We start from the raw sequence: 25,359 nt of genomic DNA on the forward strand, positions 1-25,359 counted from the left end.
TGAATTGGGGTGTTTGTCTTTTCATCTTAGCTTCTTTCTTTTAAGAATGTTGTCTTTGTTTTTGTTTCATAATTTCTTTTGAATATTTTGTTTTCTTATATTTTAAGCATTAGTCTCTTTTCATTAAATCAATAAAAAGTTGTGATTTCTTTAAAAAGGGGAAAAAACTTTTATTGTTTGAATGTCTCATAGGTTTTATTTACTTCTCAATTTTGTAGATCCTATTTTAAGTTGTTAAGCTAAAATTTCTTTCTTGCTAATTGTTGGAACCTAAGCAACCAATGCCCAAACATCTATCAGTTAAAGCAGAATTAGACTCCATTTTGCACAATCTCGTTAAAAAACCAAAATAGAAAGGGGAAGTAAAAAAGGTATTGAATTAAAGAAGGAAACAAATATCCATCATCACTCTAAATGATGGTCTCAATTCAACACAGAGTAAAAACAAATCCTAAAACTAATCTAGAATGGATGAACTAACTGAAAAAAATAATCTACAAGAGACTAAAAAGCGAATTTCATCAATTTCAATCCGTCCTTGATCAATGCCTCTCACATTTTTCACCTCTCTTGAATTTTACATTTGTGGTTTCTTTTTTATGCTAAAACTCCTTTTATATTGAAAACTATGGACATGTTGGAGGCTCCTCTTGGTGGTTGAATATATACACAATATCTCTTTGATGGTAGCTTCCAGTGCTGCAGTGCATCCAAATAACTGTTGCAGAAGTCGCTTCTTCTCTAATATTTGTCCAGAGAATTATTAAGTTGAATCAAATTTTTTGAACCCACCACCCCATAGTCCATTACAGAACCATTAGACTGGCTAACATATTGGAACCCGACTGGTGCTCTTACCATGCCTATACAAATTGCAAGTAATGCAAGTTGTTATCAGTTAATAATTTGCTACTTGCAAATGATGAAATCTCTTGTTCTTTTCTCTCTATGTGTGGCATTCTTGTTGTGGGCATTTAAAAACTGCTGCTACCAATTGCAAGCAATGCACTCTCTTGTTTGTTTCTTCCCAAGTTGTTTTCCATCCAGTATAATTGCTTCTATTTTGACCAATCCTCCAGTTTCCTTTACACATATCACCCGGAAAGCTATTAGAAGGTTGGAGTTGGACCCCGTTCATCATTATTTTTTTTACTTTAAATTTTGGTTGCAGTGCCAACTCTATAGCTATGCAAGCAGTACAATAGTGCACAACTCCTAGACTGTCAATGGACTTGTAGTGCAATCAATGTCCTGGCTCGAGCAAGAGCATTCTGGGTGGATGAGATGGAAAAGATGATTGCCATCATCCATCAAGTTTTGGTTTCCTTAAATATTGACAGCTAGATTTCTGCCAAGCCTAGCTTGGCTAATATAGGTGGTCTCTGGTTTCTGTTTAAGTAATGACCACTTCTTTTTTGCATTGCTAAAAGCAACTCTTGGACTAGGTATATATAGATTTGAGAAGTTCAACATTTATAGTTGTTGGGGAATGATTATGGAAGCACTGTCTTTAAACAGAATATTTTCATTGTAGATGTTTCTTAGGGAAAAGAAACATTAAATTAGTGTCTTTCTTGAAAATATTGGGCTTACTGCAGACAAAAACAACCCAAACAAATATATTCTCTGCAAAGATAAATGACTTTGATTTTATTTCTGCAGCCTTGTTTTGGTATTTGATTAGTTATTATGATCTTGAAGATGCAGTCTTTGGAGGACAATAACTATTATTGTATTTTGATTAGCTGATCAAGTTTTTCTCATGAGGATTTTGCTTCTAGAGAATGTATAGTGAAATATTGGGACTTCTTGTGAGTAGCGAAGATTGAAACTTGAACAACGTAAAATTTTCATTTCATGAAAAAGGATGCACGTATCCTTTAAACACTTAACTCTATCTGTTGAAAGTGGATGGACAAATCTGTATTCTCAGCACAACTCTCAAATACCACACCAAGCTATATTTAGCTTTCTTACTCCTTTCTGTTAGCTATTACTTGTGGAGAATATTGCCATTTGAAACAACATAGGACTGTTCTTCCAAGTCTTCTTTGTTATTATAGTCATCTAGCTTCGCTTCTGCTGCCGCCGTCATTTCAATATGTTGTTGTAGTTTCACCTCTTTCGTCTTTCCCCATAGGACAGCATATAGCCCAACAACAATCAACAATGACCCTACAACACTGAGGGAGGGCAACAAAACAAAAACTTCTGTTAACAACATGCAGAGGTTGGCATTTCAACACAAGTTCGATATATAATTTAAACTTGTTTATTAGAAGTTGTAGGTGGAAGTTTCTACTCACGTGCCGACGTATAATTTTTCTTGAAAAAAGGCCCAGCTGAAAATAGCCACAATAACGAGCAAGAAGGGGCTGAAAACTGAAGCATAGAGAGGACCTTTCTTTTGGATACTCCAAGAGGTTAAGCAAAATGCCATCCCAGAGCATGCCACTCCCTGAAAGCGTAATTGGTTTTGCCATGTAAAATCAGTACAGTGAGGTCTTAGGGGGAGGGGGGGCAATATTGTATATAGTATTAAGCTTTTTGTGTAGGTTCTAGCATAAATGGACAAGTGATGTTAAGAATCTTATGCATTGTTAAGAGGAGGAATCAGGAATGGAGGTTTCTTCTAGATTCTCAAATTATTAACTCTTTCTAGATGAAAAGGTTAGTTAGATAACGATCATACCGCATAGAGAGCGCCGACAAGCCTGATTGAACTTTTCAATGACCAAGCTGCAAGAGTCTTATGCTCAATTCCTACGGCAATTGCTCCACACTGAATGGTTGCCATGAAAGTCATGAGAGCGGTGCTCGTGTAAGGAGCTGGAAACTTCTCGTTCACTCTTGCCTGCAGGAATTAATAAGACAGTCTTAGATTTGGCTCCGGAAAAAACATGGCCTCTGAGAACAAGAAAGTCAACAAAAGGGAAGTTGGGACACTGACTTGGATAACAAACCAAGCCGCCCAAGCAACAGAGCTTATGATCAAGCAGAGGGAGCCCCATATGCTGCTGCCTTGGTTGCTTGAACTTCCCCCCCTCATTAACCCGGCATACTTCCAATGTATTCCAGATTCACCAAGCTCAATGGTTTGCCCACGGTAAAATGACAGCAACATCGCTCCTCCGACACACACGACAGTCCCAATCACCTTTGCTGCACCTGGACTTGTTTTGATCCTCACAGATTCTTGTCTATCAAACAGAAGATGATTGCATGACGAACTTGGGAACATAGAACAAACGTGTTGAGAAAATGGTGAAAAAAGAGGATATTTAAGTACCTGAAAAGAACAGCAAGGACAAAAGTTGCAGCAGGCAGAACATTGGTCAATGCACATGCGATAGTCGGGGTTGAATATTTTAACCCTACGTAGTAAAAGACTTGGTTTCCTGTTGCCCTGCATATAATAGAGTACAACATTATATTTAGAGTTTTACAAAGTTTATCCATGGAAACAAAACGATATGAAAGTAGCTTGGCTTACCCTGTTAAGGAACAGAGTAGAATCTGAAACAGGATAGGCTTTGTAATCTTGGGTCTTCCTTTTCTGCACAATGATTTTGTTTGTTATTACGATATCTGTTAGTAACAAGTTTAAAACTTGAAAACTTCATATAATGTAGAAGGTTCCTTGTAATCCATGTGGATTTTGCTTTGTGAACTGGTAGTATATTAGAGCAAAGGAGTTCATGGTTCTTTTGAACTTTCAATCAGCTCACCAGTGGTGTTGTTGCTAGTATATTAGATAGTTAATTGAACTTTTAAATCATTAATATAGAGATTAGGGGAGGGTTATCTAACAACATATGTAACATAACTTAGTTTTGTATATTTCATGTTGTGAATCTGATATTTAGATCCTTTTGTGTCGAATGACATTCAAGAGAATTCTGAAGATTATTCTTTATTGGTGAAAGTAGAGGACGAAAACATATTATTTATTTTGCCTAGCTGAAAACCTGGCACTTTTTGTTCTTTGAACTAGAACTAGAAGATGAAAATTGTTATTATCATTGTCAGTGCCTCTTCTCACCACTTAAAGCTAGCATAAGAAGATGTAAACCAAAGTCCAACTCCTTCCCCACATGCCATAAAAAAATCCAACAATCCATTTTTGGATGTTAGGCATCAAATTAGATTTTAGGACCATCTCATGGCTTTGTTTGGTAAGTTGAGATTAACTTGTGATACGAAAAGGATATTTTTCCGCTATAAAAGAAAGCTCAACTCGTTCTCACTCGTTAGACAAGTTAACATTTAGAAGTTGTGAAGTAAAACGATTTGTAGACGACACATACCTCTCAAACCAGTAAGCACAAGGAGCTATGGCTATGGTAGCAAACATCTGCCTGTAAGCAACTAGAACCAGTGGATTCATTCCAAACTCCATGGCTAACTTTGATGTAATATTCAAACCTGCATATAGGAATTGGACGACCAGCATAACCAAAGGGGGCAAGAAATCAGCAGCAGCAGCAGCCATAGCTCTCGCACTTAGCTCTCTCTCTCTCTCTCTCTTCTCTCTCTCTTCTCTCTCTCTTTCTGTTTCTTTGTGTGAGCTAAAGGGGCTGAGTGGTTTAGAGAGTGGAGAAGCCATTATATAGAGTTGATGAGTGAAGAAGAAGATGATTCAATAACAGAAAGTTCTAAAAAAAATCTTTTGCATTGAAAAAAGCAAAAGCAAAAGATCAATGAGAATGAGAATGAGAATGATATTGATGTGTGTATTTTGCATGGAACCAAAACCATAGGTTACTGCTTACACCATAAAAACAGCCTTAAATTTGTTTTTGTCCTCTTAGGCCTCACCAGATTCTGTAACTTCAAGCAACTGATTTCTTTTTCTCCCCAACCCATCCATCCATTCCCATGTAACCTGGAACCTTTTCTGCTACTTGCTTCATCATGTGCCATTCTTTCTTCTAACTATTTTCAATAACGTTACACGTTTTCGACTCGTGTATGATCTTTATTTCAATCCTACCTGTTTCCCATTTGAAAGCTTTAGCGAAACTTTGAATATTATGGTACCAAAAATATCCATCCCAAGTCGAAGAACAAGACAAAAAGAAGAGGTGTGGGGGATTGTGAGGGTGTGAAATGATTTTTGCTTTTAAAGGTAAAAGATGAAGGTTTTGGAAAAGGAAAAAATGTTGGTTGTGGCACTAAGAAGCTGCATTTTGTGATTGGATTTTGTAGAAAGAAGCAAAAATTGAGATATGTTTAGTGAATCTACGTATTTATTAATATCATATAGAATGCGTTAAAAGAGAAGAGTTCTTTACCTTTACGCTCTCTCTCTCTCTCTCTCTCTCTCTCTCTCTCTCATGCACATGAATTATAGGAATACGTATAGGAGTTTATTATATTATAATGGGATTATTGGGATTGTTTTCTTTTCATTTTTCTCTAATTCTTCTTTTAAATATCTTAATTACCCTTCTTTTCTCTTTCAATTTTGGTTTAAAAAATTAAGCATATTTTGGTCGTACTAATTTTAATATTCTCTTCTTTATTTTTTTTTATATGACATACAATGTTTGGAAGTATAGGGTTTAATGCCATTATTAAGATGAATTTTATTACAATGAATTTCCAAACTTCGACTCTAAGTATTATTTGATTTTTTTTCTAATGAAAATTTTTAGTGAATAGATTTATAAAAGTATATTTAAATGCTCCTAGCTAGCAATAGTATTTTCATAATCTAAATCAGAAAAATATTACTGAAAATTTACCTTTCGTTCTACATAGTTTTTTGAAATCAAAATGTCATAGAATTATTTAAACTAATAAAAAGAATGACTTGAAATAAACCTTTTCTAAGGACTTGGGAATGAAAAGATGCTATCTTAAATATTTAAAAATGAAATGCACTCTTGAGACTACAAAACTGTGTTTCCAAAACTTAAGCTATAACATTTCTTCCAAACAAAACTTTATGTTTGCAAAGAATGAGTTTGTGATATTGCAAATCCAACAAACAAGTGTGAAGGTAATTATAATGAAACATCAATTCTAAGAAAATAATTAAGTATATATCAATATGTTAAAAATTACAAATATAGTAAAGTAGATTTTGTAGAAATTTGTGGTTTACAGTTTTTAAGGTATTTGTAAGTCAGTTCAAATATGTTATTTTAGATTTTGTAGGTGTTGGGAATCTATGTGGTTAATTAAAATTGACTTAAATCTTGCTTTGGCATAATACACTCCAAATGTGAGGTCTTGTTGTTTATAAACTCTTTCTACCTTCTCATTCATATCAACAACGTTATTTTCTGTTGCAATTTTGTTTCCGATCTTTTAAATCTTGTGTTCGTTCGTACATGGTTGAGTTATAAAAATTTATCAATCTATTAAATGTAAATCAAAATGGAACTATAAATTTTCAATTTGTATATATCTAGTATATATTTGAATTTTTTTTTTAAAAAAATACTGAATAAGTGAATGAGTTACTTAAAACTAATAATTACAAATTAAGTTATAGAATTTTTATAATATACATGTGTATTTGTGTGTGTGTGGATAGCTTCTTAATTTCTTGGGCTTTGATTTAGAGTAAAAGAAAGGTATTTGAATTGATGATCAAAACTCCATAAGAATCCAATATTAGAGTTTAGACCCAACTAGAAATATGGCAAGTTTTAAGGGGACACATTATATATGATTTTTAATTAATTCCATGCTCATTTACAAGTTTTCAAATCAGACCCACTTTAAAAGCATATCTATACTCGTCTACTGTGGTTGTTTAAATTTCATTAATTAACTCTAAAGATGTTGCTTATGGGTTAATAATATATGTATGTTGCTTTTTATTGTGGTGAACTTCCAAAACCCAAATTCCTTTATTTGTAAGCTGTGGGTGGTGAGAATGAATAAAGGCTATGGATCAATAATTTATCCATTTTTATCAACACAAACACTTTAATCCATATGAAGTAAATTGACAAAAATACATAGCCCCATTCAACATTTCTTTATGCATTTAACAAATAGAAGGATGATTCCTTTTTTAGTTGAATTAACTTTAACCATCGATGTCAAACCCAATGTAACTCGTCTAATGTAATCAATACATCTACAAGTTTGAATACCCTATTTCTATTATACTAGAAATATAGTTAAATAAATCATTAAAACAAAGTCGTTATATATGAATTTGGCCACCAAAATTACCACAAATCTAAAAGTACATATACATGAAACTTTTAAATGTATGAAAACCAAACATAATGGTATTGCGGTTATTACAAACACACTTACCATTATTATTAAGAGAGAGTATGAAAATCCATTGAAATAAAGTTATGGTGCATTTGGTATAGTATCACATTACAAAAAGCCTACAAAGTGTGTGTTAGCCACATTTATTTTTTAATTTTTTTATTTGATTGAATACTGCCTTTATTCCTTTTCTTTATACACTGATGATTTATGGTGATTAATACAACACATCTTTGCATTTTGAATAATATTAAAATAGAAAAAGAATTCTAATGTGGGAAAAGTGAGATAAAATATGTGTTAATGACCAAAATAAGTATGTCTGTAGTTGGAGTTCTTTCATCCTAAATTGCACATTAAAAAAAGTTAATTTGGGATTCATTACCTTTTGAGTATTTTTGCTTCGAGCCTTACATTACTTGTGAAAGAACCAAAACTATGTGAGAGTTAAAAATTAGAGTAATTTTAGCGAGAAAGCTAACAAGTTGAAGAAATGTATAGAAGGATCTATATTAATAAAGTAAATTAATAGTTTGTTTAGTTCAACCAATTATAAAATGAAAGTTTAAACCATCAATTTTAGAAAACATAATTGTTAAAAGAGAAAGAATATAACCTCCAACTACCACTTTGACATGAAAGGTCACTTTTGCTATTGTAAGTTGGTAGTCTGAAGTGATAAAATATAAATTTCATCGACAACACACACATCCACACCAAGAAACAAGTACATGTAAGAAGATGCTGAAAATTAAAGAAAAATCAGAAGAATTAGATGGACTTAACTGAAGGTAAAATAACTAACATTGCTGAACCAAACTGAAATTAACCAACCAAATACAAAATAGGATCGTTGATTGTATCTCTTCTTCAATCAACCCAACTGATCAACTTTGTCGAACAGTCTGTAGGGCCAATTGGATAACAAAATTATTATTATTTTATTTTATTTTTTTTTAAAAAAATAGCAGCCTAACTAGGAAGAAAAATAGGAGAAAATTCAGGAGTTTTTTATATTGGTTCATCAATCCTTGAGTTAGCATCCTTGTTTTATAGCCTCCAAAGGATAGGATTTTTCTTCAAGACTTTTATGGACTAGCAAATCGTCAAAGCATTTACGCTGAAATGGTGGCAAAATCTTTTCAATAATCGCCAAGTCCATGACTTACGTATTTTCTAGTTCTTTTGCACTGCTGGACATGACAGCAATTGCAGATCCATTTGCAATTATGGTATTTAAGCCTTTTTTCCACATAAAACATGAAAAATACTTCTCCACAATGACCATCAAAGACAAAGTCATTCAAGAGAACCTAACCACGTTGCTAAACAATATCATCTTAGAGATCATTTTTCCACTGTAACGGTTTCAACAGATCACTATTCACTTCATTTCCACAACTCGAAGTAAGACAGACATCGATTAGCCCAAACAAGGGAAAAAATTATATTTTTCTAAAAAAGTTTCCTACTTGAGTAGAACAAACCAGAGAGGATGCTAAGCTAAACCAATAGATTGGCTGGTGTAATTTAAGGAATCAAGTCTAGATTTATAGATTATTACAAGGATGTGTTTTACCTAGGCCATGGATTTGCTAATCAGCTACATAAACTCAAATCACAATAGTACACGCATTCCAAAGCTTCCCAACCTCAAAGCTTAACAAACCCGGACTTGTTAAATCATTAAACCAAATCTTTCTAAAATGAGTGTCAAGTGGAGGATAACAAATCAGACCAATATGGCATGGTGGGTCTGGAGGTTTGTGAAAGAATTTCCCTATCTGAAGCACAAACTTGGTTTGCCAAATATTTCATCTTCCTCAACTAATTTATCAACCAACTTGGCATTGGCACTTCCACATTTATGGTTACAGAAAACCCAGAATAGAAGAGTTCATTCGATAGGTAAAAGATTTACCTCTGGAAAGATTTGTAGAGCACAACAGTTACATACTTGGACAGAAACCGATGTGTTGTACCAAGTGCCACAACAGATGGACCACCTTTCCCTCTCTGCATGTATAGATGATTCAACACTACATGTTGTGGCCTTGACAGACAGGTTGGAATCTCCATGTATGTTGACGGTGAATTAAGCAGTGTCCTCTGTAGGTGTGGGGGAACCAATGGCGGTTCTTTCGCATAGTCATCAGACCCAAGTAGTAGATTGTCATAGCTTGAGTCTGGTGACTGAGGAGGTTCAAAGCTAGAGATGCTTTCAATATCTTCAGGCACGTTATCCTGCATTATGGACAAACAAATGATGTTAGGTCCATTGCGGGCATGAGGCTGCCAATATCCCTTTAGGTTTCAGCAAAACATTGACCCTGACGTTTCAACAAGCAGTGCAAGAAAAATGGAGATTGATGATCAGTGAATGAGAAAGGTCACACCAATATCAATGTGGCATTGGAAATTTGTAGATATGTAAATTAGAAGTGGCGAGCTCTGTGGACAGAAGTCATTTTCTACAGGCTAAAGCATCTATTACACTACAAAGTGACAGGAGCACAGGACTTCAACCCCCTTCCGCCCCTCAGCCTGTCATCTAAGAAAAGGTAAAGACGAAAAAACGTGTAGATATTGTGCCTGCTTGGAACCTTTTCTTTTGTTGGCTTCTTTTTGTATGCAATTATATCTTTTCATGTTTTTCCTCCTGAAAGTTCTATTTATCTTTAAAAGAAAAAAAATTTATGGATCTCTTTTTTTCTTTTTTTTTTTTTTCTGCAAAGGTGCTGTAATTGAAGCAGCATAGGGGAATCAAACCTCTAGATAGTTAAAGCACTATGTCAGTTGAGCTACGCTCATATATTGGTTATAGATGTCATATTTTGGAATAAGAGTTTAAATTGGTTAGAACCAAGACAATTATTTCACAATAAAATTAGGTAGGCTTTTATCGAGTCGCTACAGGAGTAAACCACACAAATCACCCAGATACTAATGGTGAGAATAGTAACAAAAATGGACGGTTGGAATATAAGAGAAAAAGCCAGCTGACATACAACGATAGATTCTCTATGTAGGTAGACTGATAACTGTTAGGTTTCTGGCTACATAGGCAAAAGGCATTAAAGTAACCTAAAATATTGTCTTTTACAAGACAACACCAGTTTATCTCCAAGTCGATAAACTTTGCCCTTTTCCAAGAAATTTGCATATTCTATATTATCAGTTACCTGCAAGTCCAAAACATTATAAGCATTGCCACTGTCGTCTTGGGCCCAAGGCAACTCTGGAGCATACCTCCATTGTCCATCTACAAAAAACCTATATTGATAAACCCCAGCAGGAAGCACTTTCATTAAAGTGAAGTCTTTCCCCGATCTCTGCAAGGGCATTCTGGTTAATGAGGTACAACCAGTATCAGATATTCTGGCAGCATTTTGGAAACGATAATCACTTTTTGGGATGGTACAAATAAAGAAGATAACCTTGTTCTCCAATGATCCCATGATCCCTCGATAGCAACTTCCTTGCCACCATAACTCCATGTAATCATGGTTGGAATGCTTTGTTCATTGCATGTATCTTCAAAACCCAAGGAACTTTGCATTTGGGAGTGGGCATGTATGAGCATTTCATCCGCTTTTCGTAGAGGAGTGAGTGGAACCTGGGGATTAAAATGTAAAAGAAATATGCTAGCAAAAAAATTAATACAAGGATGATAGTAAACAACAACCCATCCTGCACAACCCCCCCCCCCCCCCCCCCCCCCCCCCCAAAAAAAAAAAAAGAAAAAAAGAAAAAAAAAACAACAACAAACCAACTGAGAAAGAAACCACAGGTTCAACAACAGAGTACCATTTCAATCAAATCCGCTTGTTCTCTCTGTAACTTGGATTTGTTAAATTTTGACAATGTGAAGTAACTTTATGTCTCTTGAAATTGAAGATTTACTTGTCAGATAAACCAGTCGCTAGATACACCCATTATATAGAGAGAGAAAGAGGAAAAAATCGATAGAATCCAATCAGTCTAAGCAAAAGAAACTGCCTCAAACCAACTTCTGTAATAGACAAAGTGGGCAAAAGCCTTCAATTGGCCCCCACGATTAGACTTCTCCCACTTTTTTCAGCCAACAACAGATCTCTGTATCAAACTTGAACTCAAAAACCAACATTTATCCATCACAAGTTATATCTAAAAGAAGCCATATCGATCTCCAAATGCAAATTCAAAATAGTGGCATATCTAATACTAGTCAGCAGAGGCAACTAGCAATGAGAAACTAAAAGGAACTCCTCAAGAGGTAAGAGAGAGCTTACTTGAGGAGTGAAAATCAATGGCGACCGAGTGGCCGTGGGGCTTTGAGGAGGAGACTGACCGCGCATCAACTTTGAACAAACACCTAGCGAGTGGCATAGAATAGGAGCCCCATCAGCCATGGGAACGCCCTCATGCACAATTAAACCATCTTCTTCTTCTTCTACTTCTTCTTCATTTTCATCATTTTCTTCTACAGACCCAGATGGACTCTCATCTACATACTCTCTCCCATTCACGTTTCCCATTTATTTATCTGATTAAAGTATAATCCAAAACCCTTTTTCAAAATAAAAGAGTAAGAACAAAACCCACTTGCAGAATCTCAAAATGAAATGAGAGCAAGGGGAAGGGGAAGGAAAAATCAAACACAGCATAAAAAGAAAACCGAGAAAAGAAAAATTGCTCAACAGAAAACCATAAGAATCAAACCCCTTTTTTCAACAAAGGGGAAAAGGAATCAAAGCTAAAAAAAAAGCAGTGAAATGGAGCATAATAAAATTCTCCGATGACTTGGGAAGATCCAGAGGTGGCCCAAGTGGAGGTGCGTTGGGAGAAGTAAGTGGGGATTGTCCTTCTTACGTCATCAATAGAAAAAAGGGTTGAGTAGCCATGGGCGTTGCTTGGAATTGATTGAATGGAGAGTGAAGGGCCATGGATGGGGCCTCTGCACCAACTCCATTACTGAATATGTGTAATCTGTTTGTGGTCAGATGGTTGTAACTTTCAGTCTTCAGGGTTCCACACGAGTACAAAAGTGAAATTAAGGTAGAGAAAAAAAAATTAAAAGAAAAGAAAGTGAGATTGTTCTTGTTTTCCTGCTCCTTTTATCTCTCTCTACTCAAAGCAAAATCATCATTGAAGTTGGGACTTATTAAACAAAAACTGTTCAGCAAATTTATCAATTTAAATATATATATATATATATATATATATATATATATATATATATATATATATATATATTGTACCTACATACTAGTTCTTTATTAGTAGAGTAAAAACCAACTCTTTTTTTTTTTTTTTTTTTTTTTATGATCGTTTTGCCACCCCTTTGTAACTATATAACTCAACTTCAATACTACTTTAATCACTAAATTGGTAAAAGTAGTACCCTCTTGGTTTTACATTTTAAAAAAAAATTCTCATATTTTTGTTTGTTTTGGTCAATTTCAAATGACCTCGACATTAAGATTCTTCTCAAATTTTAAAAAACCATATCAACATAATTTTCTAGTTCATCTCGATCAAACTCAACACCGAGATTTTGGATTTTGTTTTTAAATTTCAAAATAAAGGGCATTCTCAAATAACCAAAATACCTTTGGAAGCCCGAACATTTGATATTCGTAAATCTTAAACCCTGTGCTCATTCTGGTGGAGATGAAACGTGTTTGCTCCCAAAATTGAAGAGATTTGACTGATTTTTGCACACCTAAATTTCAAGAGTCATCCTCAAGCTTAAATTTGTAAAGATGATTTACTTTGAATGATTTCATAGTTTAGGGCCTAATTTTAAGTTCTGTTATAGTGTTTTTTGTGAAATATAAGGCGGATGGGAAAGTATGTAGTTCTTTTTTTTCTTTTTGTAGTTGGATATAGAACTAGAGTTTAAGTTAATACATGTGTTTTTTGTTTGATGAATCTCGACAATTTCATCAATATGGGTTCGTGTAGATGAAGAATCTTGGGCGAGATTGATGAACTTGCCCCAAGATTTTTTGAATGAGTCCTGAGATTTGTTGTGGTTTCACAAGCATTTTGTGAGGTAATCTCGAGTACAATTCACCAAAGATTGGGCCAAGATACATTACAGTATACATATAAAACCTTATCTCGTGACATCCTAGTGCTCTCGGACCGACTACCATGATGAATTCATGTTGTTCTCGCCGAGAATGACTCAAGATGGCACCAAGATTTAGAACAAAAGACTTTATTTTTTCTCTGTTATATGTGTTGTCTGTTTTGCAGACACCTCTTGTCACCAAAATTAGCAGTTTCAACTTCTTCCTTGTAAACATGACATATTGTTCGCATTTATCGAAGATCGTCTCAAACATAAAAAATAAGTTAACACCTAGACATCTTTATATGTTTAGGAAAACCATCTTTGAACATTTCTTGGATGTCAAGTAGTTCACTGAACCTATGCACTATGGCTTGATAAGCCACTAAAATATGGGTAAAAAATTGGCCAAACACTAAACGTTTCTGGTATGTATCCCGGTGAATCTCGGAGCAAGATTACACCGAGTTGATTTAAAATTATACAGTATCGTTTAACTTCTTTACATGATCCTTTGATTAAATTACGGTTTTTAGAAATAGATGAAAACATTTAACTAGTTCAAAACACGTATTTAGAAAATTAATTATTATAATAATTAATTACAAGACATTTATTACAATAATTAATTACAATAATTATGTTAATCTACCATAAATGTTTATTGGCTCATAACTCGGCTACATATTGTTGTCTAAACAATTTCATATTATTTTAGTCTAGACAATCCTTTGCAGAACTACATATAAGACACTCAACAAATTTAGCACAAAAAATACCACAATCCAACGACTTTCCACATTTTCGCTACTATTTTACTAGCCACAGGCAGTAGTTAAATTGTGTTGTTCGTTGAAGTGTCAAGTTCAACTACTATTGTAAGTGAGGGAATGACATACATGACCGTTTGGAGAACTCCGTTAACAATTGTTTGCTCGTTGTAGTTGGGTATAGAGTCAAAGGAATGTATTATCTTGCAATGTTTTGTGTTAGTCACAACCATAAACCAATGTTATCTGGCCCCAACATCCTAACTTTCGATCATGATCTGCGATCCTCAATGCTACTAATGACGTAGTTGAAGAAGTATCTCATCTTCGAATAGTCCCATAGTTGGGCATGGGCAATTTGGTTCGTCCATACGACCTTGTTACCATCTTGCATGAACACCCCATCGTCATCCAGACTTGCAACGGTCATTTAATCTGCCTGAATTGCGTCTTTAGAGGAAAAGAAAAAGAAAAATTATAAGTACTATAGCATTCATCAATCTGGTTATGGTAAAGTCTTTTTAACTAGAAAAAACTAACTATAAATTAAATGATGGGCCAAATACCGTAAATTGGTAGATGCATAGATCCATCCTTCAAAGCATCTTCTTCTGCATGTGCATCACCAACAGATTGTCTATGGTTTGTTGATACGACCAAATCCATAATTTGCAGACCCAAAATATTGACAAAGAAACCTTATAAGTATCCCAATATCTACATTTGATTATGGAATAGTTACGAGCTTTTCATTTCCAAAATTAAAGAATGGGAAGTATTGTGTTAAAGTTTGGAATTGGATATATAATGGTTCATTAAAATTTTCTATTTAACATTTAAATATTGGTTAAGATTTCTACCAATGCAAAATTGCAAAGTGTTTTTGATGAAATAAATGACCAAAAAGTTATAATTGTCTTACAAAATTCATGTGTTGAATCCAATTAGAGTTATTCTAGGGCTAAGAATATAAAAATGAAATAATGTATTATCCAAAACAAAAGACAATGAAAAGCAACTCCTCCTCAGTGGTGGAGTAGTTGCACTCTACGGGAGATTCCAAGTTTGCAATGTTAATGCATATGATAAATCATATGAACGTTGCTCATTGAGCCTTTGAGTTTTATTTTGTAACGGTTGGAACGTTACAAAGCATCATCTATATAAACACATTTCTATATACTACTCATTTTACATAGATCCCAATGTACACTTCTCAATAGGTTCTCTGCACCTTCTTTCTCTTTGCTTTCTTCTTGACCTAAAATCAAAGTATGTTTTGTATTCCCATTGGTTTCGATCCAATTTTTTTTTTTTGTTTTTTTATCCCTAGGGGGTGACATGGCACTATTAGAATAGTTTGCATTTCGAGCACAGCTGCGAAATGTCTCAAAGAAAACATGATCCACGACTCAAGCTTTTCCTTAAAAGGTTTTTGTTTTGCAAATTTTAGCCACATACCTTAAGCATCTAATTTCAAGGTGCTGACATTTAGACGACAAGGTCTAAGCGTCTATCATCAGGTACTTATGTGAACACATTAGATCTCATTCCAGACATTGAAGTTCACCAGGTAAAATTTCCACCTAGCGATCAAATTCTAGGCGTTCAATTTCTGTTCAGTGTTCTGTCTTAGGTGTCAAAATTCAGACAATCAACTTTTTTGTTTTTTAGAAAGTGCTGGAATTTTGTTAAAAAAAAAAATTAATGAGATTCTCTTTTTATTTAATGAGTTATTTAATTTAAAAAAGATTAAAAAAATCTTCTTTTATTTTAGGAATCTTCTATAAATATATCTTTTTGAGATATATTTATAGAAAAACCAATACATTGGAAAAAAAAATTAACGTGAACAGAAAGACGTTTCGTGCTACTAATTCAAAATACTATTGCATAACTGTGAGTAAGAGAAGGTAGTACGGTTAACTAACTAAGTCTCAACATGTTCTATAAAATTTTATGCTTTTGGAAAATTTCTTCTATAAAAGTACTTTTGACTTGCCAAATTACCAAATTACACCACACAAAAAAGAGAGCTTTAGGATGAATTTTAGCTTAAGAAGATAAAGGGAGATTTAGAGGTTCATTTAGAAGTTGTTCAAGATCCTCAGTGCAAAATCAACGTGAAATTGACGTACGGACTTAATTGGTGGGGATTAGTTGAAGAATATGGTACATTTACACGGTTGTTGCAATGTTATGACAATATGTTTGTAGCAACGATAAGTGAGACAAACGTTTTAGTTTTATGTTGTCGATCAACTTCTTTATGGATTTAGGTTAATGCATAGTCTTTTCTATGGATATGTGTTCTTGAATGCTGTCCAATATTATTGTGTTTAATATACTAATTGATCCTTTAATGCTTGTTATTAGATTGATGTCTAGTCGATATATAGGTTGTATGTTTAATTGGATCTATAATATTGGATGACTATCAAGATATCATGAGAATATAGTTAGGTTGGTTGATCTAAATGTCATGTTCAAGCGATTAGTGATCGATTTTGGTTTAGATGGAAAAGATTATTAGTGAAAGATAATAACCCTAAAAAATAGTTTGTAGACTTAAAAATATATAATTGAAGGTACAATAATTGATAGAAATCTTTGCACACAAAATTACACATTAACATCTTTTTATATATCTTTATTTTATTTACGTTTATTATATAAATTTAAAATCAAACCATATCTCAAGTCCAATACCTACCTAGATAAAATAGAAAAGTACTTAAAAAGTGCTTCCCTAGACTAGGATCATTTTGGTTACTTTTTTTAAATAAATGAATTCTTTCTTGATCTATTTGTTTATTTAGTATTAATCAAACTATTAGACTGAAAATACGAAATAGGATGTAAATGACAAAAAATGCCTTGAAGGAAGACCAAACATTTATGATGTAAGAAAAAATACGTTAAAAAGTCGGAAGAAAATAGTGCAAAATGAAGTAAGCGATTAAAGCACTCTAGCTTCCCAACACACACACAGAATTGTGGACGCTAAATTGATTTTCTAATTTTACAATCATTCAAATTGGAGTTTAACTTGGGATCAATTAATTAGGCCTTTTCACGTACGTAGATACTGGTGTTTAGAGAAGTACTTCTCATAGCATAATCATAGAGTTGACTGACGCACTGAAATTGGATCAAGAAGATCAGGATGTTGATGTGGTGCCCATGACGAAGGGACTCAACAAATAACTCTCTACTTCAAATTATCCTAAGAAGAGAATAACTACTTAGCTTTGAACGAAAGGCCAGAGTCCCTTAATCATGTTACAATCTTTAACTAGTTTTGTAAATTAATTAAATAGCTCTTTTCATTATTAGAAAATAGATATACAATGTCTCAATCAACAACACTGATTTAACGGTAGCCTTTCAATAAGAATAATAATATCATCTTTTCTTTTACCACTTTTTTTTAGGAGGTCTTTTCAAAAATATAAAAAGGCCGCAAAATATTTACACTATATAGAACAATTCCAAAAACGGAAAAAGTTCAGAAGTACACCATGTAAAATATCAAAAATACTCCATCAACCACACCATCAATAACGCGCGCATAATATATTTGCGATTTATACGCGATCGTTTAGACATGGTTCAATATATACGCAATCGTTTAGATATGACTATAATTTATACGCGATCGTTTATATGGCTACAAGGCGATCGTTCAGATATGGTTCAATATATACGCGGTCGTTTAGATATGGTTCAATATATACGCGATCGTTTATATATGGTTACAATGCGATCGTTTAGATATGGTTATAATTTATACGCGATCCTTTAGATATAGCTACAACGCGATCATTTAGATATGGTTATAATTTATACGCGATCGTTTAGATATGACTACAATTTATCTTTTCAATTCTATGGTTTAATTTTGTTACATGATCGTTTAGATTTGGGAACCCAAATCTAAATGACTTTTTTTTTTATATATATATAAATTTGGTTCACGATTTTTTTAATTCTTCGGCTATACGATCGTTTAGATTTCTTTACTTAATCGTTTACTCTTTTTACATGATCGTTTACTTTTTTTTTACACGATCGTTTACATTTGGCTACTCCAATTCAAATGAATTTTTTTCAAGATTTTTTATACACACGATCATTTACTTTTTTTTAAATGATCGTTTACTACTCCAATCTAAGATTTTTTTTTTCAAGATTCTTTATACACAATGTTTTAATTTTTTTACCCGATCGTTTACTTTTTTTTATACGATTCTCTATACATAATATTTTAGATTTTGCTATTTTTTTGCACACAATCTTTATACACAGTCTTATATAAAGTCGTTTAGATTTGATTACACAAATACAAACGCGTAAAAGATTAAGAAAGACGATGAAAAGAAATTACAAAAAAAGAATTAGATGAAATCGAAATAGAAGAGGAAGACGAATGGCAAAGGTGGAACAACAAATCTAGAATATTTAAAAATACTTTGTTACCCTCGTTGTTTTTGTTTTGTTACTTTAGGATAGTTTCCTTTTTTTAAGGATATCTTTTTTAATTTAAAATAAGTATGAAGGATCAAATAAATACATCCAATAATACTCCAATACTGATAAAGTGGGAAGCAAAACTCTTCCAAGTTGGCTCAGCTCATAAGAAAAACACATCTATCTTCTAATAAAAAGAAAGAAAGAAGGAAAAAACCGTGGTACAGTTTTTTACATAATGTCTCTATACAAATAGATATATATAAATAAATTGAAGAAAAAGAGTCCCCAACGTTTACAAAAGAAAAGTAAGACATAAAATCCTCCCAAAGCACTCTAATTTACATATTACATCTCACAAATTAATAACTCCCTACCATAACAAACAATCTCCTCTCTTTCTAGTTCTTAATGGCAGATCCCAACCCCAAATCATTAGCTCAAACTTTATATGTCAGTTGAGCGAAGTAATAATCAACCAAATGCATATTACTATATATATATATATATATATATATTAGTAATGTCTTTGTAAATGTTGTGAAATTAAGCTGCAGATGGTGCAGTGTGGCCGTAATGGACAACGCCAGCTTCCGATAGCGCTGCAAGGAATGGTTGGCGGGTGTCGGTGTCACCATCGTCGATCATCTTATAGTTGATGTAGTCCAAGGTTTCGTCGTCGTAAATTTCCCACCATTTCTTGACGAGCATCTTAACGTCTTCCCGGTCCATGTTCTCCTCCTTGCCGGTGTACCTCCACGGCTTTGAACCCTGTGAGATCAAGAACAGAAGCATTTTGTCTAATTAATTAGTTATTATCAATGATTGAAAATGAAATGTATGAATGAATGAATTAATGAAATTAAAGAAATATATGCATATAATATATATATATATATATACTTACGGCAGCGCAATAGTGAATCACTTTGACTTTGTGGAGCTCTATGTTTTCTGGGTGGCGCCATAGCATTGCCATCACCAGATTGTAGACCGGTGGAATTGGCTTGTATTTGTCTTTGAAGAACATGTTCAAAAAGTCCTGCCAAAAGGACACAACAATTTATATGAGAAACATTTAATTTTCAAAAACCCAAATGGATGTTTGTGATCCAGTCAATAGTTGTTGTACAAAAGAAAAAGAAAAAGAAAAAAGAAGCAAGTAGTTTACCTGTTCGGCGAAGGGGGTGGGAGGGGTTACGTTGAGAGTGGAGAGGAGGGAATGGTAAGTCTCTAAATTGGGCTCATAAACGAACATCCCTGCGTTGAAGTATAGAGGAGGTTTGGGCCCCAACTCGGAAGGCCATTGGACTTCATTGGGCCTTTGTTGGCAATACCCAATGTTGTATTGGGGCGTATGGCTCCACGTCTTCTCACAGAAACAATCCATCACTGCGTAAAAGAAGGAGTCTTCCATCTGGAATAGATGATCTATGTTCTCCATCACTTGAATGTCTCCATCCAAATATATCAGCTTCTTATACTCCACAAACTGCAGTGCACACACAGTTCAATTCCCTCCCATTTAATCAATCATTCATCCATCCATATCTGTACGCATAATTAAAGGACAGGAATTAAGAAGAAGAAGAAAGACGTACCTCCCAAATCCTTAGCTTGGAGTAATTAATGACGTAGTAAGCCATAGCAAATTGGGTATGATTCTGAGGTGGATAAACGGGTTGAATCTCCTTGACAACACACCCCTGCCACCGCAGCAGTTCCCGGTGCTCCTCCGGGACATCCGGCAGAACAGCCACCAGCAAAGGATACTTACTCTTAACCTTCCTCAACCCCTTAGCAAGTCCCACCACTCCCTTAACATAATCCCCATTTCCAGCCAAAAACGTCACATATCCAAACTTACCAACACCGCTACTCAAGAATTCAGGAGCCATAATTACTACACAATCTTTGATCTTTTGATTCTCTCTTGTAATCTTGTAGGCTTTTGGTTTTTACGTTTCTGAATAAATGTTGCTTATGACAAACTTAAGCGGTAGAGTTGGTGGTTTTTATAGACATTTCAAGGATTTATTTAATCAACAAAATATTTGACGAAATCTGACTCTACATGTGGTGTAGGGAATGATCTAACGGTTGTAAGAATAGGAGTTGTGGGTTTGGACGGTGGGGTTGGTTTTTTTTCTTGTTTTTTCTTTGTTTTTAGTATATGTGAGTTTGTGTGTGGATGGACAACATGTGTCCATCCAAAGTATTTAATTACGGGTGTCCTTTTTAATTTGCTTACCAATAATAATACCATGCAATGCAATTCCATCATCATCTTTATTTTATGTATTTACTATGAAGCTTCCTTATCCTTACTTTACACTTTCGATATCGAAGGTTTCATTTTTTTCTTTTTTTTTTTTTTTTTAATTTCACTTTATCACTTTTTACTATTTTATTCTTTCTTTTAAGATGAAAATTTGTGTTTAACTTAATTACTTACCATAAGATTTCCTAATATTTTATAAGATTTCATGGACACTCTTTTCTTTTATATATATATACTTTTTTTCAAAAAAATGAAAATAGAAATGAGATCAAATAAAATAATTTAATTGTAATTTAGATTTATGATTTCTCTAGTGTCTATCACTTAGAAAAGCCATTTTAGGTATGCAATTAATTTTATTTTAACATTTAAAATCTCTGATTTATTTTTACGCTCATCTAATAATATTTTTTTACGCTTATCTAACAACATTTTTACGCTCATCTAATAACATTCAAAATTTGGTACGGGTTAATTTCAAAATATCCACTTCATTCTAACTCGTTTAATAACATTTTAGAACTGGTTTAATAATCATATCTTTTTTACTTTTTTACAAGAGCTGAAGTTTTAACTAGATTTAAGAAATAAAAATACAAGCTTTTAATTTTTTTTTTAAATACCCTTTTAATCATCAAGTTTTGGAAAATATTTGTGTTTAATGTTCGAGATTATAAGAATTAGACCTATTTAGTACTTGAGTTTTCAAAATGTGCATTGTTAATCCATAAATTCTTAAAGAAAAATGTTTAAAATGTTATTGAAATAAATTTTACTATTATTTTAAATAATTATATGATATTTTAAATTAGAAGAATATTTTTAAAAAAATCATATTTTTTTTAAACTAGGTTTTTCTAATTTTAGATATCATATAAATACTTTTTAAAAAATTAAACAAAAAATAACTTAAACCTATTTTTAAAAACTCAAGAACTAGAAATGTTTATTTTGAAAACTAAGGGACTAAATAGACCTATTTTTATAAACTTGAGACTGTATGCACGAGGTTTCCAAAAAACCGTGTTCCGTGAAGTTGAACTTATGTTGATCTTGTGTTCTTGAAGTCGTAGTCTTGGAAGAATATTTGTATCACCAAGGAATTTGAGCCTCAAAGAGTGATTTAGTCTTCAGGGGCTATTAAGTCTTCTTGTTATGAGAATTCTCCCTAGGTTCTTTGGAATCAAAATTTCTACACCCCATAGATGAAGTTAACTCTTTCATTTATATAATTCTCTAGTGGGCTTTATGGACTTGGGCTTGGTTGTTCCGAATCAAAGCTCCAAGGCCCAACCATATGGATTTAGGTCTTATTTAGCATTTGAGATAAAATAAAGGGGAATTCGTGAAAATAGCAAATATGAGAATAAAAAAAAAAGAAAAATAGCAATCTGTTATATTATTTTGATTTATGGCAAAACTAACTGCCATAAATATTTTCCCACTCTTTTTGGCCTGAATTTATCCTTCTATGGCATGTACACACAGTGTATTTGTTAAGATCAAACAATTAAATAAAATATCACATATCACAAATACAGTATATTTGTAAACACACTTATTTATGATAATTCTTAACTAAATAAAAAAAATATTATATTATTCCTACAATCCCTAAACATATGTAGTTACAATCCTTAAAGATATGGCAAAATCGACGGATGGATATTTTTTTTCAATTATTTTTTGCCTGAGCATACCCTTTACAAAGAGCAATTCCTGACATACAAATATAGTGTATTTGTATAGGTCGAAAAAATAAACAAAATATCACCGAGTATGAATATAGTGCATTTGTAAACACATTCATTTTGGTAAATCTTAACTAAACCAAAAAATATTTTCTTGTTGCATAAGATTTAACCAACATCCCTGAAGATATGACTTTAGTTTTAATACCCCTAGTTATTAGGATTTAAATCAATTAATTCACAATTTTTTATATTTCATATTATTTATCAAAAATTTATTAAATAATACATATTACAAAATTTTAATAACAATTTGAATCTACAATTTATATTATTCCCTAAAATCCTCAATTTGAATTCAAATTTTACCTCATATCCCTAAAATAACACAAGCATAAATTCAACTATTTCGCATTTTTTATTCTTCAAAATATTTATCAAAAAATAGACATAAATTATACATAATACATATTTGATATTTATTAACCTTTTGAGTTTAGAAATATATCTCATCCTAAAATGGTTAGTTTTAATCTCAACTTTTAACCTTATTTTTATTTTTAAATCCAATTTTTACACTTTAATTTTAAATAGTTAGTTTGAATCCCTAAAATTATGGTAAAGATACCAAACTCAAATTTGTAGATTATCATCCCTACAATAATGCTAAAACAACAAACTTCGTTTACAGCATTTTCATTCCTAAATTTTGTTGATTTAAAAATAATTTTATAAATAATACATAATATGGAATTGTTATTTTGAATTCAAATTTTATACATTATCCCTAAAATGAGGCAAATATATCTACAAGATTATGGGGTTTGTTATATTTTAAACAATTTATTAAATGGCCTTAAATATGTCTCGATGACATTTTTGTAATTAATTGAATCTTATTCTTAAGAGAATCGTCGACTTCTCACCTTCCATGAATTTCACCGATTTGAAAGACAACGTCTGGAAAGTTTGAAGTGGGAAGAGATCTATATGAAATCGAATTAGCAAAGGTTCTCTCTAATCAACCTACTCTCAATCGCAAATTCCTCCGGCACGATGGCGGTAATCCGAAGAACCGACGGAACGACATTCCTAGACTTTGCTTTTTTGACGATCTCCTTCGTGAATGATGCGTACTGCCCACCAAAGATGCATACTCTCCTCCTCTGTTTCTACTCTTTGTCAACATCGACTTGTTTCCTATTCAAAGCTTTCATTTACCAGAAGGAGTAAACGTTTCCTATTCAAAGCTTTCATTTACCATAAGAGTAAACGAGCTCGAGTTCTGGGTCATGTCTCAAATGTGCCGAAGCATGTTCTTCAAATCAAAAACTAGTTGACGGCAGCGGCGACAAGATCCCCGAGGAAATCAAGAGATGGGTTGTTGGGATTGAAGGTATTGAAGGATTGGAGGATGGTGAGGGAGTGATTTGAGACGGGTTTAGAGAGGAAGAAATCAGGGGAAGAAGGAGCAAGACGAAAATCCCAAAGTTTTTGGTCAGAGGAGTTAACAAGAAGAAAATCCAAAGACTTTGAAAAATTTGAAGGAGATGAGCTAGAAGCTCCAATAGTTTCTGCAAGATGAAAGTTTGATTTTAATTATAGGGTATTCGTGGTTTCTTGAATAATTGTACTTAGGATTCAATTTTTTCAGTTAGGTAGGGGCATTTAGGACATTATTCTAACAATTAGTTTTCCATATTTTCTGATTTTGCTATTTTACCAATTTAAATAAAAATTTGCCATTTATCTAAAGTAAACCTTCTATTTTGTTATCCTTCTTGTCAGCCCTAAAATAAACTTATTTTTAGGCTCAATGGAACTTTTGCCCAAATAAATAATATTTAATTAGACAAAAAAAAAAAAAAAAAAACTCCATCCATTGTCATGATGAAAACTCATGGAATCATCAGGATTTGTCAATTTATGTCTTCAATTTCAATTGGATTCATGTCAACTTTAATTAGCCTCAAATTCAATTATTCGTATTTTTGTCATTAATTTGGTAAATGACGTGACAATTTGTGATCGGTCCAAAATTTCTCATTCAACATAGACTAAAAAGATACATTTTAAAAACTCAAGGGCCAAACACACATAATTTTCAAAACTTGAGAACTAAAAGGTAGTTTTGTTTTTTTCAAATTTCGTTTAGTTTTCAATTTTTTTATTTTCGAAATTTGACTTTGTTTTCTCAAATATAGGTAAAAAGTAGATTACAAGGCAAGAAATTTAAAAGTGACTAAAGGTTTATAGGTTTAATTTTCAAAATTTAAGGAGCCTTTTGGATTGATGGAAATCTGATATGTATCAAGCAAGTGTATGATGTTAAGTAGTAATAAAACTGTGTAAGATGCTGAGTATCGTTACCAGAGATCAACTTAGTTTGTTGGTTTCTACTTAGCTATTTTAGAATTAAAGTAATTTTGATTAAGGAAATTTGAAAACTAGTTTAAGTGTGGTTGAAATTCAATTTAAACAAGGAACAAGATAGATCGAAAAGAATTTGAATAAATAAGTTATTCTAGGGGATGAATCCATTACTTAATTCATTGATGAATAAGTTGACATTTCATAAAATTTAGTATGAACACAATACTTAAGTCTAGAAATTTTGATCCTGATTATTGTCCTTAAAAAATGATCTTTTCTCATACAATCTTTATAATTACTAACTTTCTTGAAATCAAATTAAGATGCATGGCAATATACATATGATCATTAATATATATGGACCTTTAGTACTATTCTCCTAACTATTTTCATGATAGACTACCAGCACTTCAATGTTAAAGTTCCAATTAAACTTGCAATATTCTTCCAATTGAACATTTAACTTAATAATGT

The 25,359-nt window shown here is 32.8% G+C and overlaps 3 protein-coding genes across 4 annotated transcripts; all 3 read right to left on the reverse strand.

The window, feature by feature from the left end:
- Positions 1-1,832: 1,832 nt before the first annotated feature.
- On the reverse strand, positions 1,833-5,024 carry LOC103501707 (WAT1-related protein At1g09380-like). The gene is made up of 7 exons (XM_008465373.3): positions 4,308-5,024; positions 3,494-3,556; positions 3,290-3,406; positions 2,951-3,200; positions 2,693-2,854; positions 2,307-2,458; positions 1,833-2,183 (listed from the first exon to the last, which is right to left on the reverse strand). Exons 1-7 carry the CDS (start codon positions 4,604-4,606, stop codon positions 1,994-1,996), a joined length of 1,233 nt encoding a protein of 410 aa, XP_008463595.2. The 5' UTR covers positions 4,607-5,024; the 3' UTR covers positions 1,833-1,993.
- Positions 5,025-8,741: 3,717 nt separating this feature from the next.
- On the reverse strand, positions 8,742-12,399 carry LOC103501706 (SNF1-related protein kinase regulatory subunit beta-2). Of its 2 annotated transcripts, none has more exons than XM_008465372.3 (4): positions 11,514-12,399; positions 10,680-10,858; positions 10,425-10,587; positions 8,742-9,486 (listed from the first exon to the last, which is right to left on the reverse strand). In XM_008465372.3, exons 1-4 carry the CDS (start codon positions 11,757-11,759, stop codon positions 9,160-9,162), a joined length of 915 nt encoding a protein of 304 aa, XP_008463594.1. In that variant the 5' UTR covers positions 11,760-12,399; the 3' UTR covers positions 8,742-9,159. The 2 variants fall into 2 exon arrangements, with proteins under 2 accessions (XP_008463594.1, XP_016903058.1); XM_017047569.2 differs by having other exon boundaries at positions 10,425-10,574; positions 10,649-10,858.
- A 6,309-nt stretch (positions 12,400-18,708) lies between these two features.
- Positions 18,709-20,533, reverse strand: LOC103501704 (galactinol synthase 2-like). The gene is made up of 4 exons (XM_008465371.3): positions 20,142-20,533; positions 19,712-20,032; positions 19,448-19,582; positions 18,709-19,311 (listed from the first exon to the last, which is right to left on the reverse strand). Exons 1-4 carry the CDS (start codon positions 20,436-20,438, stop codon positions 19,087-19,089), a joined length of 978 nt encoding a protein of 325 aa, XP_008463593.2. The 5' UTR covers positions 20,439-20,533; the 3' UTR covers positions 18,709-19,086.
- Between the last annotated feature and the right edge of the window lie 4,826 nt (positions 20,534-25,359).

The sequence above is a fragment of the Cucumis melo genome, chromosome 12, assembly GCF_025177605.1.
Source record: "Cucumis melo cultivar AY chromosome 12, USDA_Cmelo_AY_1.0, whole genome shotgun sequence".
Taxonomy (NCBI): Eukaryota; Viridiplantae; Streptophyta; class Magnoliopsida; order Cucurbitales; family Cucurbitaceae; genus Cucumis; species Cucumis melo.

What these genes read in the sequence shown, in the direction of transcription:
- LOC103501704 (XM_008465371.3), bottom strand. Translation starts at nt 20,438, where the DNA reads ATGGCTCCTGAATTCTTGAGTAGCGGTGTTGGTAAGTTTGGATATGTG. An exon ending in CCAAGCTAAGGATTTGGGAG is followed by an intron (nt 20,033 to 20,141) that starts GTACGTCTTTCT and finishes TGTGCACTGCAG; the next exon opens with TTTGTGGAGTATAAGAAGCT. An exon ending in CCACCCCCTTCGCCGAACAG is followed by an intron (nt 19,583 to 19,711) that starts GTAAACTACTTG and finishes TCCTTTTGGCAG; the next exon opens with GACTTTTTGAACATGTTCTT.
- LOC103501707 (XM_008465373.3), bottom strand. Translation starts at nt 4,606, where the DNA reads ATGGCTTCTCCACTCTCTAAACCACTCAGCCCCTTTAGCTCACACAAA. An exon ending in TGTGCTTACTGGTTTGAGAG is followed by an intron (nt 3,557 to 4,307) that starts GTATGTGTCGTC and finishes ATCATTGTGCAG; the next exon opens with AAAAGGAAGACCCAAGATTA. An exon ending in CTACTCTGTTCCTTAACAGG is followed by an intron (nt 3,407 to 3,493) that starts GTAAGCCAAGCT and finishes TATTATATGCAG; the next exon opens with GGCAACAGGAAACCAAGTCT.
- LOC103501706 (XM_017047569.2), bottom strand. Translation starts at nt 11,759, where the DNA reads ATGGGAAACGTGAATGGGAGAGAGTATGTAGATGAGAGTCCATCTGGG. An exon ending in TATTTGTACCATCCCAAAAA is followed by an intron (nt 10,575 to 10,648) that starts GTGATTATCGTT and finishes ATGCCCTTGCAG; the next exon opens with AGATCGGGGAAAGACTTCAC. An exon ending in ATAATGTTTTGGACTTGCAG is followed by an intron (nt 9,487 to 10,424) that starts GTAACTGATAAT and finishes TCCATAATGCAG; the next exon opens with GATAACGTGCCTGAAGATAT.